Source organism: Peromyscus maniculatus, chromosome 15 (genome assembly GCF_049852395.1).
Source record: "Peromyscus maniculatus bairdii isolate BWxNUB_F1_BW_parent chromosome 15, HU_Pman_BW_mat_3.1, whole genome shotgun sequence".
NCBI classification, from domain to species: domain Eukaryota; kingdom Metazoa; phylum Chordata; class Mammalia; order Rodentia; family Cricetidae; genus Peromyscus; species Peromyscus maniculatus.
In genome coordinates this window covers 30,324,926-30,343,446 of record NC_134866.1, presented here as the reverse complement: position 1 = coordinate 30,343,446, position 18,521 = coordinate 30,324,926, and the positions used below count along the sequence as shown (strand labels likewise).

Sequence of the window (18,521 nt, the reverse complement as noted above, 5' to 3'; positions counted from 1 at the left end):
TAATTATTTTATTTTTCATAATTATGACATTCTGCCAGATGTGACATCTGCCTGTAATCTCAGCCTTTGAGCAGCTAAGACAGGAGGAGCAAAGTGAGTTTGAGGCCACCCTAGGTCACATAGTAAATTTCATGCCAGAATCAGAAATAGAGTGAGCTCTGCTAAAGAAAAACAAAAAGCAAACAAAAAAAAATCATTCTTTAGTTATAATTGAAATAGATATCTTTATATAACAGTAGTGACATTAGAAATAAGAAAGAAGAATTGAGACAAAGAACATGGAATCATGACTATATTTATATATCTATTGTGAAAATTCTTAGTGGATTAATGTCCTCAAAGACTCAATAATTTGCCTGGAGTCACACAGTTTATGAGTAAGAAATAAGGCATTTTAACTCCAGTACGTTGACTACAAAGCCTATGTCTTCATTTGTTTTGCCATGAGAAATAATAAAACAAAAAGCATCAAAATAGAACTTCTGTATGACCCAACTCTGCCACTGCTTATATGCCCAAAAGACTTAAGTATGCATACCACACAGATATTCCCACATCTGTAGCTATTGTTAATTATTAACAATAGCTAAGACTAAATGTCCACCAGCAGATAAAAGGTTAAGGAAAAGGTGGTCCATATATACAAAGAGATTTTATTCAACCATAAGGAAAAGTGTAAACATGACTTTGCAAGAAAATATTTGTAACTAAAAGTCATGTTAAATGAAATAAGCCAGACTCAAAAGGTCTTAAAAGTAAGAAGAGGACTATAAGAGGAAAGGAAAAGATCTTAAATGATGAAGAGAAGGAGAGTAACAGCATACATGTGAAAACAGAAGGGAAGACTGCTTGTGGGGACCAGGAGACCAGCAAGGAGGGAACAGGGTTGGGGATAGCAGAGGAAGGGAACGAATATGAATAAAACATGATGTATGTGTGTGTATGTGTATATGTGCGTGTACCATAAAGAAGACCATTACTTTGTGTTGCTAGCTTCAAAAATAAAAACAGAAAAATATCACACATGCTTAAAGTGTTTAATATATTATTGCCTATAAATAGCAAAAACCCTAGAATACTCTTTATTTGACAATTAAATGTGGTTATTTACGCAGTATCCTGAATGTGTCTTACTTCCCCCATTTTGTTTATGCCATTCACTCTATGAGGGGTGTGTGTGTGTGTGTGTGTGTGTGTGTGTGTGTGTGTGTGTGTCTTCAAACAGCTGCTGGTTGATTTATTATTAAGTCCTTTTGGATTATTATTTTGGGAGATAGGATTCTACTTTTGGCTACTGAATAAATTTTATGGTCTTTACAAATTTTGTAATTACTTCCTTTTAGTGTTTTCTCATATTTTTTCTTTTTTTAAAAAATATTTTACATCATTTTTGTATGTTTGCTTTTTAGGTATCAACCTGGTGGACGATATCTCTCTATGTCTTCCAGCATAATATTTGAAGATATCTAAAGTCTGAAGAAAATCATGGCTCAAGTAACCAAGGTCATCACATCAGCTCAGCCTTTATGAACATCATTGTGACCTACAATTCATCTGTACTCTCTGTGAATAATAAGGATAACAAAAATGGCATTGAAAATGGATCCCATCTTAACAATATTAAGTTATTGTTTGTTAACTAGAGTATCATCTTTTTTGATAGGATTTATTATATACCATCTGAAGTGTCTGCCTTAGAAGTGTAGTTAAATGGAAGGATTCAGTTCATGATAAAGAGAACACAGTTGGTTTCAAGTTACTTTTTTTCAGGAGAGTTATTTTAAAGTTCAAGGAACTCATAAGTCATACTAAATGCTACTATTTTATAACTGTAATTTAAATTTATTCAACCTACATTTCCCAAAGAAGTGAAAGTGAACTGAGACCTCAGATAATTACTGTATTTACAAAACTCATGTCTTAAAATAAGGCTTCCTTATCAGACATAACTGAATGTAAACAACCCTTCTTCCACTCTGTATACAAAATAGTGGGATTTTGCATGTGTAGTTAAGATTATTCTTCAATTGATAGTGTTAGTGTCTTTGGCATGTGTATTCTAATTGAGTGAGGTGTTATTTTCATTCTTTGTGGTAACTGGATCTTTTTATGGTTTTCATATTGTTGCTTTGTAAAAGATTTTCATTTCAGAGAAAAATATTCACCTTTAGCATTTAGCATACTGACTTGACACTGATCATTCCAGCCAAGAAAAAAATAATAAATATTAAGGATGGGTAATATATATATACATATATATATATATATATATATATATATATATATATATATATATCCAAAGAGTTCCCCAAGTTCTCTAATACTTAAAAGATGCCTGTTAATACTCCTTGAAAAGAAAATATTTGGCTACTTTGGCTATTCAGATGTAAAAAGAAAAATAATCCATTTATGATTATTGCTAGCATTAAAATTTTAGCTTAAAAAACAAATGTATTAGGATGAAAATGTGTAGTAATAATTTTTTTGTTAAACACGCTTATTATTTTAAATTGGTTGTTTCAACCTTTGCATTTAAGCCAAAGTTGAGTATTATGTTTAAAGAGCCAGTGTTTTATTACAAAGTGAACATGATTTGAGCACATGTTTGCAGGAATTGTTCTATGATCCTGAAATATTTGTGTTTCTTCCGGAATCCATTCTACATGAATGACCAGATTTGAAGTTGTCCAGACAGTCTCGTGCCTATTTTCCTTGCAATTATTCCTAGTGCTCAAGTGTTACTTTGCCATATGTTGAGGACATAGTTCTATGTAGGTACTGAAAGGAAGGATGCATCATTTCTCATTATCTTTCTTTTTTAATGGTCGTATTTTTTATAGCCTTTCAAGTAGAGCCCCTTTTAAATAATTATCAGTAGAGAGCTACTCTGAATTGAAGGTTGCATGCCTGCTTAATTCAAGGACACATAAGGCATATAACCTTTTACTGTGAAATGCGGTCAGAGAGCAGTTGACCAGAGCAGTGATAATGTAATGCTGTTTATAATTTTGTGATTGGTTCCTGAAATACCTTGGGCAGATCATGGAACCTTTCAGTGCCTCAATTTCTTCATTTTTTAGAATGAAGGACGTATTTGCTACTTACCCACTGATCTACCTCACGAAACTGTTGTGAGGGGGTTCGGGTGATGATTGTGTGCTGGGGTTTCTGCTGGGCTGTTTTGTTTGTTTGTTTGTTTGTACTTGTTTTTTTAAGTAGCACTTTGAAAGTAAAAAGGATGATTATCACAGTAGGGGGTCTTTGAGAAGCTTTAAAGTCCCCAAAGCAAAATGAACTAATTAGTCTAAAGTCCCTGAAACCGTGTTTCATCATTTGTTCTGTGGATTTGCTTTGAAATATTTTTCTTAAATATGATTTTTGTTAAAATTTTTCTTCATACTCAGATACTATTGTTGTAATAGAAGGATAAAAAGAGAAGAAATGTCCAATTTTACAATTAATTTTGATAACACACTAAGCAAATTGATAGGAATGTATAAAGGAATTCAGGTATTTTCCTTTTAAGTTACACTAATAGAAGCATACGTTTATATACATATGTATAGATACATACATACACACACATACTGGCTTTTGAGTTACTTCTACAGTGAATTTTTGTTTCAGTGATCCAGAATATTCAAATTTTTAGAGTTTCTCTTACGGGATTTTGTATGCAACAATGTAGAAAAGTTACTTCGCTGAGTAAATTTGTGTATAGAAGGTAATGATTTCATGCTAGAAGACTGAGTTTATTTCTGAGGAATTAAGTTAATATTTATTAAGCTTTGTGTAAAGCATTGGTAGTATGTACAATATTTTTATTTTTGAGACACTTATTAATATGTAATAATACAGTCACAAAAATATTAATACAGAGTTCATATGCTTTACATGCAAAATGGTTTTCTTAAAGAATTATTTCTGATACTTTTTCATGTCTTTCTTACATGTTAATAAATATTTGATTAGAATGATCTAAAGTTTAGGTTTTTTGATACAGGGTCTCATGTAGCCCAGACTGGCCTCAAACTGTCTGTATAACTGAGAATGACCTTGAACTTTCTCTTCCACTTCCCAAGTTCTAAGATTAAAGACATGTGCCACAGCACCCAAATCTATATTTTTAAAATAATTGTTAAGAATATTTAACAAGCTAATAACTCAAAGTAAGTATTATATAAAAAAACTTTAAATTTCAAGAATCACTTATATATTGCTAATTTACTTTTTAAAACTGCATGATCATTTTATTAATTATACATTTTTATAAAAGAATTTTAAATAAGAATTAAAACATAAAGGTAATTATAAATATTTGCTATCGTATCACATTCATACAAGAGTTTTAGAATAATTTCATCCCACAAAAGGGTCTCACTTCACGCAAGTGGTGAGACTTAAAGTGTGGGAAGTCCTTATCATAAAAACAAATCAGACTCAACCGCCTAAACACCCCAAAAAGTGTTTTGTTGATTTTTCTGGCCTCTACCATTTAAATTGTCTGATCTAAAATTTAAGCATATGTGTCCAAAGTAAGTGTAGGTGTGGAAAGTCATTGTGTATTTTTTAAAGTTTTTTTTTTCATCATGCTAATGGACAAATTTCATTTGTTTATTTACAGACTTTATTTTATATCTTTAATAGGTTTAGGGAATATTTTTGATCATATGCTGATTACCATATTAAGAGGAAATAAAACCTATAATTACCATTTAGGCTATAGTATGATTTATACTTACAATTTGAATAGGCCATGTCTGAAAAATGAAGGATGAAAGAATATTTGTACTAAGAGACAAAACATGCCCTTGAGAAGTCCTGGCACACTTAAATTTTCAAAGTGCAGTGGACTGTATACATTGAACTCTCAAAGCTAGGAAGTAAGTGTGTTTAGGGTTGCCTTTCCTTTGTGCCTCCCTCTCCCCCCCTCGCTCCTTCCCATCTCTGTCATTTGACTTTCAGGATGCTGAGGGATTTTCTCTTTTGTTTGTTTTTATGTACACAGGTTTTTTGTTTTGCTTTTTGGTTTTTGGTTTTTTTTGGATGAGCAGTACACTGAAAAGGAACTACTTCTGACTTCAAACCTCATTACTTGAAACAGCAGCATTGTACCTAAAGTAGTGAAACAGACTGCTGGATGAATGAACAGTGTCTGAATAGAAGCGTGGTTCATACTAGCTCAGTGCACTTTCTTTTAGATGACTAAGGAGGGCGCTGCAGTAAAAATTATTTTCACTGTAAAAAATTGTATAAAATGATTTTAAAATGCCCAACATTAAGAACTGTGAGTGCCGGATGGTGGTGGCGGCGCACGCCTTTAATCTCACCACTTGGGAGGCAGAGGTAGGTGGATCTCTGTGAGTTCGAGGCCAGCCTGGTCTACAGAGTGAGTTCCAGAACAGGCTCCAAAGCTACACAGAAAAACCCTGTCTCAAAAAAAAAAAGAAAAAAAGAAAAAAAGTGGGGGGAGAAAAAGAAAACGGAACTCATAAAAATGTTCATGTTTAAAAATGGAACAAAGGGTTACAGGAGTCTTTGTGAAATCTGAATTTTTTTGATAGTACTTCCAGATTAGTGGTTTTTTTGTGACTGGAGACTTGGAAGACTAGACAGGTTTAGCCCCATTTCCAGTTCCTGGATCTCAGCCCCATGGTGTGGCCACTACCCTCCTTTCCACTTCGAAGGAAGCATGCTCTCACCTCTAATGTCTTACATATTAGTCAGTATAACACAACAACAAAATGCCATTTTCAAAGAATTTATCCACTGAGATCAGGTGAAGTATTGCTATAATTTAAATTTTCCTTAATAAAGTAATACTTGGTATTATTCTGTCATTTCTATCCTAAAAGATGTTTCGGTTTCTTCCCTAAAAACCTTTTCTTTTGTGATTATGTTGATTACAAATAATTTTGTAAAAGAACTTTCTGTGTTTGGTGCAAAAGAGTAGCAAACTGTGGCAGACATGTCAGGTGAATCGACAGCACACTGAAGTGCACAGCATTTGGAGGTGGCATTATGGCAGGACTCCACTGTCTTTATCAAAAGAGAACTGGCTAACATCTTCCCTATTTGGCATGCCAAGTTGGAGGGAAGAGACTGTGTTATTTATTTATTTTTTAAACAATCCAATGGATTTGTTTTTGTCTGTATTTTGGGAACAACTTGAAGGATCTTTTCTCATTTTAGAAGATAGAGAATATATCTCTCTTAAATACTATAACCTAATATATATAAATTATAGCATTGAAAATACAAAAAGCTCTAATTATTGATGTTGTTATTCCCTGGTATTTAATTTTTATAAATGTTTTTGTAAGTAAGTAATTGTAGTATTGCTTTTAAATAGTTTAAAAGTCATCCTTAAATAAGTTCTGATCCAACATACTACTTTGATACAATATTCTAAAGTGCAGTACTCTGATGTGAATTTGGAACATGTCTGCATTTCCTTAGTTTCTTCATATGTATGCATACACACACAGTACCCAAGAAAAGCATACCATAAGCCTAATTTCCTATTGCATTGATAAAGAGCTTGGTATTTTGCCATCATATAATTCAGTTGACTAGATGAACTAGAACATAAATCTTTTTAAATTATATTCAATCACAATTTTCAAAATGGTAACTCTTCATTTTGGGGGTGCATGATGCCAAGTTTATCTTTAATCAGCCTTTATTACTGGATGTATAACAATGGATGCTTTCCTACTTGTCCAGTAGGTTGTAGATTTAACTATTTTTTCTGTAGATTCTCACTACATTTTCAAATCTATATTTGGAAAAAACTGCAAATTGCTATCAGGAAGTAAGTTAGCATCTTTGGCCTTATCTATGCATAATGTTCCTTAATTTGATTTTGACAAACTCATTGACTCACAATTCCTTTGTAGTATTGTAACTGACTGTGATGTAATGAATTTTTGAAGTGTTTATATGATTCATTATTAAAATATAAGATACATAGCTTTGCATGAAATAAATTACATTTCTATGAGCTACAGTTTTGCTCGTTATTTATGCATCTTCATTGAGATTAAACTGTTTTGAGAAGATGTAAGTATTCTTGATTCTTTATATATCCATTTATATATCCACTGTCAAATGTTACAGAACGTTTAAAGATGAGTAATTAAATAGGTATACTCTTAGTATCCGCTCTTTCTTGTGTTAACAGTGAAAACAGAAGTAAACAGAAACTTTATGTGTGTTACTGACAGTAAAAATGGAAAAGCAATAGAAAGTTAACAGAACCAAAGATGACAGTTTCAAAAACATCAATAAAAGTGATAAAACTCTAGCCAGCCCAACCAAGAAAACCGAACAACTTTCTTTCCTGTGCGCCAAATATAAACAATTAGAATTGGAAATTTAAAACACAGTAACATGTATATTAGTCCCCAAATGAAATACTTAGGTATAAATCTAACAAAATCTGTACACATTATATTTGAGAAAAAAATGGAAAAGTGATGAAATTAAACAACTAAGTGAAGACATAGTCCATCTTTTTGACTTAATAGCTTATAGATGTGGATTTTTCCTAACTTGACCTACATACTCAATGCAGTCAGTTCAAAGCCTAGTAAATTATTTTGTGAATATTATCAAATAGTTTATGGGAGAGGCAAAACTCTACAAGAGCCAATTAGATATTGTCAAGAGCAAAGCCTACAAACACTACCTGATTTCGAAGTTTATTATAGAACAATAAGAAGGCATAGTAGCATTGGTGGGAAAATTACCAGATCACTTGATCAGACTAAGGAACGTAGAAATGAATGCACATGAATAGATTCAGCTGATCTATGACAAAGGACAAAGGCAACCGTGTTGAGAAAAGAATGTTTTCCACAAATGTTGCTGGAATAGCTGATAAGCATACTACTACATACAGCTATAAAAAAGCATATTACTATGGATGCCAATCTTACACTTTCCACAATTTAAAACCATGGTCCTGAAGCACAAAACTATGAAAATATAAGGTTACATCGTGGATACTATTGATTATCATAGGTGATCTTGGGTTTGACAATAATGTTTAGATCTAACACAAAATGAATCCACTGAAGGAAAACTTGAAAAAATGGTTAGAAGGTATTCATTTCTTTTTAAGGGTTGAAGAGATGGCTCAGTGGTTAAGAGCAGTTACTGCTATTGCAGAGGACCAGGATTTGGTTCCCAGCACCAACATGGCAGCTCACAACCACCTATAAACTCCAGTGCTGGGCAATCAAATGCCCCCTTCTGGTCCCCATGAGCACCAAGCCTTTATGTTGTACACACATATATATAATCAGGCACACATACATACACATAAAATAAATATAAATTTTAAAGTTTTTTTAAATATTTTTTAAATACTTATCACATAAAATTGTATGCTTTGTTATGACATATATAAATGATTTTGATTGTATTTACTAGCTTCCATCATCCCAATGGTTTCTTTCCTCGTCTGTAATATTCCCCCTTCTACTTTAACGTCTTTAAAAGGATTCCATAGGTAAGTGAGAGCACATGACACTTAACTTTCTGCATCTGGCTTATCTGACTTAACAAGATCATCTCCAGCCCCATCATTTTCCTTCATGTGACATAAATTTGACAAATATGGGTGACTATTAACCTGGAATTCTTTCTTATCCTATATAGCTTTTAAGAACTAAAACTTCAAGTTGTATAAACCAGCTGAATAGGTAATACCTAAGCAAAAATAGAAACAGATGTACAGTATAAGGACAATAACCTTAAAATTATAACAATATACAAAAATATCTTAAACGGAAGTAGAAACATGCATACAGTTTAACAAAAATAACTTTAAATTTGTATCAATATATAAAAATCTTAAACAGAAGTACAAACATATACAATATAACAAAAATAACCTAAATTTGTATCAATATACAAAAATCCATATTAATGTAAATTATTTAAAACATAATTGTTTTTTTATTTTGAAAATAGCCACAATAATCTACCTTTTTATCCTGTCATATCTAATCCCCCCTTTTTCTTTTCCAAATGAGATCCCTGAGTGTAATCTCTTTTGTTCAGCCCCTTACCCTATAACAACTTATAACCAATCTCCTTACCTGATGACAAATATCCATAACCCTGAGAAAGAGCAAAAACCATCTACCCCATTTATTGGGGAAGTGGGCATCATGTTCTTAAAATTACTTCCTGCTGCTGGGGCGGCATGGGGGGGGGCGACAGCATCTCTAGGGAATGCTGTAAAAACTGAAACAATGGTTAAGTCTCTGGAGAACTAGCTGCATCATTTGTTGTCAGTCTCTAAGTAATGGGAAGTGTAGAGCTTATCTGAAGTCCTGGTTGGAGTGGTACATGAGTGTGGACCATCTCAATTAGTCTCAATTAGTCACCTTGAAATTGTGCTGAGCAGTTTGTAGTTCAAAGCTGTTCTCAGGGTGGTGGTTATCAGCTTAGTGGCATACAGCTTGTTGTGGGGCCCATCATCTTTTTGGAGAATTCAGAGATCGCTGTTAGGAATATTTATCATTCACTGTAGAAAACTTAAACATCATCAATATCAAGAGAGAAAGTTTAAATTTTGAAATAGTACTATACCTAAATAAAAGTTTTAAAGAGTCAAAATTAATTAAAGGGGTCTGAGATTTGTGACAATCATAGCCCCTAGATTTTGGTTTTCTTCTATCCCATACAAGGTGGCTCTTCTGATATGAGACAGAGACTCTGATTTTTGTGTTAACAATATGCTTGGGTTTAGAGAAGAGAGCCACACTCCAACTCCAAAGTCACCTTAGTTTTTAGTTGAGTTGGGACTATAAAGACCATCTGTTTAACATGACTGTAGAGACCAGTGAAAACAAACATTTTGAGAGGTATATGAGATTTTACCCTGTTGAAAGTATATTATACCGTTAGTCCAGATTACTCCTTTTTCTTGTAATTTTTCCAGACAGTTCTCTCTTCTTCTTTAGATGTCTATCTGCCAAAGGTCTTTGACTTCTTCAAGATGGTTGTTTTTATTTTCCTGCAAAGACAAGAACAGAACCTTGCCCTGACCCTAATTTGGTGATTTTTTTTTTCCTTTTGACAGGTAGAATGGCCACACTGGTTGAATTATCACCTCTCATCATTAAGAGGTCTCTCCTGTTCAAATCAAATCTTTATTAATTTTGATGGTATCCATAGCTTTACTTCTGTGGAAGCAAAAGTAAAACCACTTTCCCAACATAATATATCCTGGTTTCCATTCTGAGATCAACACATCTGTAAAGTATACAGACTTATTTAATTTAGTAGTTTTTTTCTACTGTCCAATGTCTGTCGGCAGCTGTCATTCCAGTCTTAATTTTTACAGGTATTCCCATGATGGCCATAACTTCTAATAGATGTGTAAGTACAGAATTGGTCTTTTCAGAACTCAAAGCAGTTGCCCATTGAAATCCCAAATATGTATCTATGGTATTGTGTACATGTGGTGGTATTCTAATTGTACTGAAATGTGATTTTGATTGTATGTTAATAAATAAAGTTGCCCGGGGGTCAGAGCTATTAGAGCCATAGACAGAGTGTGGCGGTGGTGGCACACGCCTTTAATCCCATAGATCTCTATGTGTTCAGGGATACAGCCAGCATTGGAGACATATGCCTTTAAGACCTAGGGGGCTGTACATTCAGACAGTGACGAGGCAGTCACGTGTTTGGGTTTACAACCAATGAGAAGGCAGAACAATAATACTATAAAAAAGACGTACAGACAGGAAGTGGCTCTCTTTCGGGAAGCTGGGACACCGCAGGTGGAAGGGTGAGATTTTAGCTCTGAGCTCTGACCTCTCGGCTTTCTCTTTTACATTGTTTCTGTGTTTCTTATTTAATAAGATGGTTGGTTACATCAATATGTACATATTTTAATTTTCCAAATTCTGAAAAATGAAACACATCCATCTGCCAAATATCATTTCATAACTCTGTGGTTATTGAGATTATAGCACAAACAATAAAATAGTACCCAAACAAAGCAAAATGAAACAAAAAATCCACAAAGATACCAGGGAATTAAGTTTTCATTCTATGAATCTATTATTTTTATGTAACCAGAGCTAAAAAACAAAGAACCAGAGAAGAAGAAATTATAGAACAAAGCAAATGAAAACATTTTGTATACTATATTTCTAGTATGAATATAAAGTAATTCAAATCGTCGTTAGTGTTAGTTGTCCCTTCTCATATCCCCTCCTGTACCCTTCTCACAATCCCCATCCCTATTTTATCCTTCTATTCTAGTTTCTGTCTTATCTCTCCATGACACTATATTCTATTTCCCATTCCTTGGGAGATCCTCTCCTCTCTCCTACTCCCTTGCATAAAGCCAGGGTGTGGTCATCATATACAGATTGCATTTGTACATTAGCATAATTTCCCTCTCCAAGAAACAGCTTGGGAGATTTCCATACCTATGGTCCTTCTTTGTTGTTCAATGGACTTAGTCTCAGCCTTCCACCAGATCCTCCATTGTAATTGGAGACCAGCTTCTAAGACAGCTGTAACCAAATGTCTCCAGTCTTGAGGGTTAATTCTATTACAAGTTGACCATGAGTTTAACATTGGCTTCACAAACAGGGAAGGCATACCATATGACACTATAGCTTCTTTGAATCTCCTCAAATCTAACATTTGCACAGGAGTCCAGTCAGCTCTTATACAGCCTTGAGCATTTGGCATTTCCTGTAAGGTTACTAGATAGATTAAGATTGGCTGTTTGAAAGCCGTAGGCTGTTTCTCTGTAACCATATAGTGCAATGCTGAGATTGGTTGACCCTTAAATTCCTCTGTCTGGGTCTGAATTTCTCTATGATCTATTTTAACAAGTTTTTCTAAAATTTTTATCTTGGCACTCATATTAACCAACTTTTAAAATGATAAATAATGGTCAAACAAATACTATTTGTAATTGACATTACATAAATCCCATCTATGTTAATTTTCCTCTCATTTTAAATCCAAATTGTCTCACCAAATCTGCCAACAATGATGATTCAGATGTAAGGCTGACTGCTTCTGCTTTCAACAGTAGAAGCCTGAGCGGCTTTCAAGGCAGCTACCCGGTGTGGTAAAAGCCCAAGATGGGAATCCAGGGAGAGCCCACAACCTACTAGGAGAGAAGCCAAAGAGCAAGCTATCTGCATGAGGGAATTGAGGAAGTTACTAACTCCTATGGTTTTTGAAGCCCAAAAAATCCTATGGAGTTTGCTGCAGAGAGGCTACAACAAAAATTTAGCCAGTGGATCCTAACCTAATCCCTAGACTCTAGCCCATGTGGGGTGGAGACTCTGGCCACATGTAACTCAGGACTCAACCAGGACCTGCAAGGCTACAGACAAGTGACTTTTTGTGAATTATGCCCCACAAGTTGGATGCCAGATGTTGTTCGAATTTCTAAATGGTCTTATAATAAAAAGAAACCCCAGAGTCAGATATCAGGGTGAAAGCTGAAAGATCAGAGAAGCAGAACAGCCAGCCACAGTTCTTACCTCTACCAAATCCTCAGTCTAAAGAGTGCATTCCTGTTTCCTTATGCTTATATACCTTTCTCTGCCCTACCATATTACTTTCTGGGATTAAAGGTGTGTGTGCTTCCCAAGCAAAGGCATGAGATCTCAAGTGCTGGGATTAAAGGTATGTGCCACAACTGCCTGACCTCTATGTCTAATCTAGTGGCTGGCTGTCATCTGATCCTCAGGCAAGCTTTTTTAGGGTATACAATATATCACCACAATACATGGTCTGAGCTTCATGGCATGCCCATCTAGACTATCACAAATAATCCTATTGACTCTTTCTTTCCTTCCTTCCTTCCTTCCTTCCTTCCTTCCTTCCTTCCTTCCTTCCTTCCTTCCTTCCTCCCTCCCTCCCTCCCTCCCTCCCTCCCTCCCTCCCTCCCTCCCTTGTTTGTTGAACTTGGAGAACTTCATTGCTAAGTTTAGAGACTCTGGCTTTATTCTTGTTTCTCAAGGATCCATATCGAGCTTGTTTCAGACCAAGAAAAGCATTAAGGAGATGAACAATGCTTTTACCCATCTTCCTCAATGGGTGATATGGAGGTTTAAGGCTATCATTAAAGATATCAAGTTGGCTAAAAATGTGAAAATTGTGGCCTGGCTTCCTTAGAATGACCTCCTGGGTAAGGGCTTCACAGATGTTCTCCTTTCTTTACATTCATAAATATTTGACAGTCACCAGGTAATGCGATTAAATCACTACCAATGCATGGAAATAGCTTAATGATTATAGGAATTTATTGAGGGATTAACTTATGATACAGGGAACTTGCAATACAGAAAATAGGGATTGAGGCATGGTGCAGTGCTGCTCTGATCCTCACCAGCATCCAAGACCATGACATAGCAAAGAGAAGGGAGTATGTACTCATTCCAGGTTTTAAGGGGTCCCCATCTCGGCCATGCCCCAGGGGATGGCCAAGTACTAAGGGTAGTGCTTCAGGGTAAGGCATAGACAAACATCCCTACATCTCCCCTCTTTGTCTAAGGAAGAAAGTTCTAACCTAATACAAAACTATATACAGTAGGAATAATTATCAAAGAGAAATAAAGGGTAATGACATAAACAAATGGAACTACAGCCAATAAGAGCAACATCAAACAAGAGACACATACTAAAATCCAGAGAAGTCTAAAGCATAGGTAAATAGCATGTTACAGAGATCATTCCAATAGGTGTCCTGTCCTGAAGAACCTGAATCTAGTACTTAATATGTTCTAGGTAAGATATGAGAAGATTGTGACTGTGACTGTTAGTTTTCATCAAAGACCTGAGAAGGAATATAATAATACCTGAGAAAACAGGAGATGGACGCAAGCAACTTTCAGGAGTCTTGTGAGAATAGACCTGGATAGTCACCTAAAGTTTTTCAGCATCGTTGGTGCATTCAAATTGACTACAGGCCTAGAGTATCTGTCAGACCATTTTCAGAAGCAGGGATTTTGAAAGACCATACTACCCTGTCTCAACAGAGTTCAATAATCACTTTTCCTTGTGTCCAGCTTATCCAGAAAGGACAGCACTTATACTGTCAGCAGTCGAGGCAAGGGCAGTTCTTTATCCAGCAGGCCATTTTGTGCCAAGAAGAAGACAAACTTCCAAACAGGAATGTCGTAGAAGCCCAACATTCTCTCAGGATCAAATCAGTGCTGCCAGGAGCAATCATGTCTCACATCAACAGAATTCTAAGTTATTTAAATGCCATATTCTCTAGGTCTATGAAGTGTTTTGAAGACTACCTATCCATATCACCTATGTATCTGTAAATCTGGACAACCTAACATAATTGTAGTGATAACAAGCATAGGTGACTATAAATCTGTAAGTCTTATCTACCTAAATAACTTAAGGACTAAGGCTTCATGTAAACATGTCTGTAAGCAAATGAACTCTAAAAGGACAATGACCTCAAAATTGTGACAATACACAAAACAGCTTAAGCAGAGGTAGGGATGTATAGTGCTAAATGCAATATGACAATAATCCTAAATATGTGTCATTATACAAAATATTCTAAACAATGGTAGAACATACAATATGACAAATATAATTTTACATTTGTATCAATACACAAAATATTTCAAATAAGAGTAGAAATATATGTATATTACAACAAATACAGTTCTGTATTTGTATCAATGTACAAATTATCTTAAATAGGAATATAAAAATAGTTGCTGGGCAGTGGTGGCGCACGCCTTTAATCCCAGCACTCGGGAGGCAGAGGCAGGCAGATCTCTGTGAGTTCGAGGCCAGCCTGGGCTACCAAGTGAGTTCCAGGAAAGGCGCAAAGCTACACAGAGAAACCCTGTCTCGAAAAACCAAAAAAAAAAAAAAAAGTTTACATTTGTATCAATAAATAAGAATCCATAACAGTGCAAATTATCTAAGGCTGACATTTTACTAAATTAATTTACTAGTATATACAATGATTTACCTTAATATCCTGTACCTATCCATTCCTTTTTTCCTTTTCTTAAGGAGAATACTGAGTACAATATTTTCTTCCATGCCCAGCCCTATAGACATTATCCTTAACCATGAGGAATGTGAAACCTTTGGGAGAAAGGACATCATTTTCTTAGAATTGCTACCTGCTGCTTAGGAGGTGAAGGTATCTCTGTGGGGTCTTGTAAAAAAAAAAAAAAAAAGCTCAGATAGTTAGTTCTCAATTGAAATAACTGTAGGTTCTACAGCCAGTCTCAGAGTGATGGGTAAGGTTATCGGAGATTCTGGCTAGAATTGTAGTATGATGGACCATTTCATCTTGGAACTGTCCTGGAGAGTTTTCAGTTCAAGTTTGATCATTGAGTAATGTTCACGAATACCATGGCATCATTCTGGACTGGGTAGAGCCATTGTTTCTGGGCCCCATCTTCCTTCTGGAGACTTCAGAGATTGCTATTGGAAAGTCTTATTTTTTTACTCTGGAAAACTTGAACATTTTCAATATCAAGATGGAAGGTTTTAGATTTACACTGGATAGAAAAAGAATTCTTCAAAGGCGAGGAAAAGCATAGCAAGAAACAGAATTTAGATGAAAATGGTCCCTAAATTATTGGTTTTCTTCTGTCTCACACCAGGTGGCTCTTCTGATATGAGACAGAATCTGCTAATTTTTCTTTTAATAGTATGCTTGGGTTTAGAGAAGGAGAGAGCCACATCCCAACTTCAAAGCTAGCTTGATTTATAATTGAATCAGGACCACAACTATCCTTGAGTTGATACAGATGTTAGGTAGTGAGATATTCCCCTGTGTATATTGGTATCAATAGGTTCTTTTCTTCTGCTGTAGACGTCTGTGTATCCAAGGCCTTATGATTTCTGGAAGATGGGTAATTCTATTATTCTGTAAAGACAGAAAACAGAACCCTGCCCCAATCCTTGTTTGTTAAATTTTTTCTACAATTTGTAGAGGTGTCACATCAGTGGATGAACTTTTACTTCTCCTCATCAAGGGATTTCTCCTATTCAAATTGATTTTTTAATAATTTTGTTGGTATCCATAGCTTTTCTTCTCCTGCAGAAACAAAAGCAAAAACTCTTCCCCAATGTAGGACATATCCTGGTTTCCATTCTGAGTTCAACATATCTTTGAAATAAACTTGTTGGTTTAGCTCAGAAGTTTTTCCTTTAATCCAGTGTCTCTCTACAGCTGTTGTTCCTTTCTCATCATCATTGAGAAAATTCAAGGTTAATAAAGCATTATGCTATCTATTTCTAGGAGTCATTGTTACCTGTTGTTGTTTATTTAGCATATCCTTTAAAATTCAATTGAATCTTTCTATGACTGCTTGGCCTCTGGGATTGTGTGGTATACCTATAACATGCTTCATATTGTAATAAGCAAAAAACTGTCTCATTTTACTGGAAACATATGCTGGGGCATTGTCAGTCTTAATTTGTACAGGTATTCCCATGATGACCATAACTTCTAATAGGTGTGTAATCACAGAATCAGCCTTTTCAGCACTCATAGGAGTTGCCCACTGAAATCCTGAATAGATGTCAATGGTATGGTGTACATATTTTAATCTTCCAGATTCTGTGAAATGAAACACATCCATCTGCCAAATTTCATTTCTTTGTATACCTTTTGGATTGCTTCCTGTGGGTAATGGAGTTTGGTTATAGAAGGAACAAGTAGGACATTTTCTTACAATTTTTTTTGGCTTGTTGCCAAATGATGGAGAAATCTTTGCTGTTTACATGGTATTTCTTATGAAATTCTGAGGTTTCTAGCATAATGCCTATTAGTAACTGATCAATCTTATCATTACTTTATGCTAGAGGTCCTGGCAGACCCATATAGGATCTAATGTATATATGATGTTCCCTATTTCTGATGATTTCCTGTAATTGTATAAATAGTAAAGTTAATTCTGTATTATCAGGAATAAATTCAGCAGTTTCATGAAAAACAACTCTCTATGCATATTGAGAGTCAGTGACTATACTGAGAGGTCTTGTAAAGTCCATCAGTACCACAAGAATGGCATACAGTTCTGCTTTTTGTACAGAGTTGTATAGGCTTTGAACCACTTTACTTAAGTCTCCTGATTTGTCTCTTACTTTTCCTGATTTATTTGCATCAGTATGGAATGTGGGGACTCCAGAAATTGGCTTTTGCCATACAATGTGAAGAAGGACTCATTCAGTTATCTTTATAAATTCTATTCTTGTGCTTTTAGGATAACAGTTGTTAATCTGTCCCCAAAAGTTACTGCAGGTTCTTTGCCAGTATTCATTATTTTTTTCATAATGAGGAGATTTCCTCATTAGTTAAAGGTACAACAATTTCTGCTGGGTTCATTCCTGTCAACTGGTGAGGTCTTAATTTTCCTTTTAAAATCAAGTCAGAGATCTTTTCAACATAAGTCTTTAACTTTTTACTTGGTTTACATGGTAGAAATATCCATTGCAATATAATATCTTCCCTCTGCATCAAAATCCCTGTGGGGAAGTGTCTGGAGGGGAGTATGACCAGAATGCACTTAAGTTTTGGATTCACATGATCCATGTGTACTTCTTGTATTTTCTTTTCTACTAGAGCCAATTTCTTCTCAGCTTTGGCTGATAATTCTCTTGGACTATTTAAGTCCTTGTCCTCTTTTAGAGAATTAGCCAAATTTATGAGTCCATCTTTAGGTATTACAATGATAGCTTGTAAGTTGGAAATGCTTCCTAACAATTTTTGAAAATCATTATGAGTCCACAATTGATTTCTCCTGAGTTGTACCTTTTGGTGTCTAATTTTTTGTAGCTCTGTCTTATATCCTAAGTAATTAATAGAATCACCTATTTGTATTTTTTTTTCAGGAGCAATTTGTAGTCCCCAGTGAGGCAAAACTTTCTTTACTTCTTCAAACATACTTTTTAAGGTATCTGACTTTGGACCAGCTAATATGATATCATCCATATAATGATAAATTATGGATTGTGGAAATTTCACATGAATTATTTCCAGTGGTTTTTGCACAAAATATTGGCACAGTTTAGGGCTATTTAACATTCCCTGTGGGAGGACCCTCCATTGATATTATTGAAATTATTATAATTAGGTACTGTGAAGGCAAATTTTTCTCTATCCTCTTCTTGTAAAGGTATGTAAAAAAAACAACAGTCTTTTAAGTCAATAACTATAATAGGCCATTTTTTGGGTAGCAGAGAGGGCAAGGGCATCCCATTCTGTAGGGAGCCCATAGGCTGAATTACTTTATTAATAGTTCTCAGATCTGTCAACATTCTCCAATTAACAGACTTTTCTCTAATAATAAATACAGGAGAATTCCAAGGGCTGGTTGGTTCTTCAGAGTGTTGAGCATTTAACTGCTCTTGTACCAGCTGTTCTAAAGCTTGTAGCTTCTCTTTTTTTTCCAAAGGCCATTGTCCAAACCAGACAGGTTTGTCTGTTAGCCATTTTAAAGTTAGGGCTCTTGGTACTTCTGAGAGTTCAACAG

The 18,521-nt window shown here is 35.0% G+C and overlaps 1 protein-coding gene across 3 annotated transcripts in view; it reads left to right on the top strand.

Moving 5' to 3' along the window:
* Positions 1–2,202, top strand: part of Lmbrd2 (LMBR1 domain containing 2) — a 51,410-nt gene extending 49,208 nt beyond the window's left edge. For 2 of the 3 annotated variants that reach the window (XM_006994710.4, XM_076551797.1), the window contains exon 18: positions 1,410–2,202. In XM_006994710.4, the coding sequence (XP_006994772.1) occupies positions 1,410–1,470 (61 nt within the window). In that variant the 3' untranslated portion in view covers positions 1,471–2,202. The remainder of the gene's footprint in view (positions 1–1,409) is intronic. The other variant, XM_076551798.1, reaches the window with a different exon arrangement.
* The last annotated feature ends 16,319 nt before the right edge of the window (positions 2,203–18,521 follow it).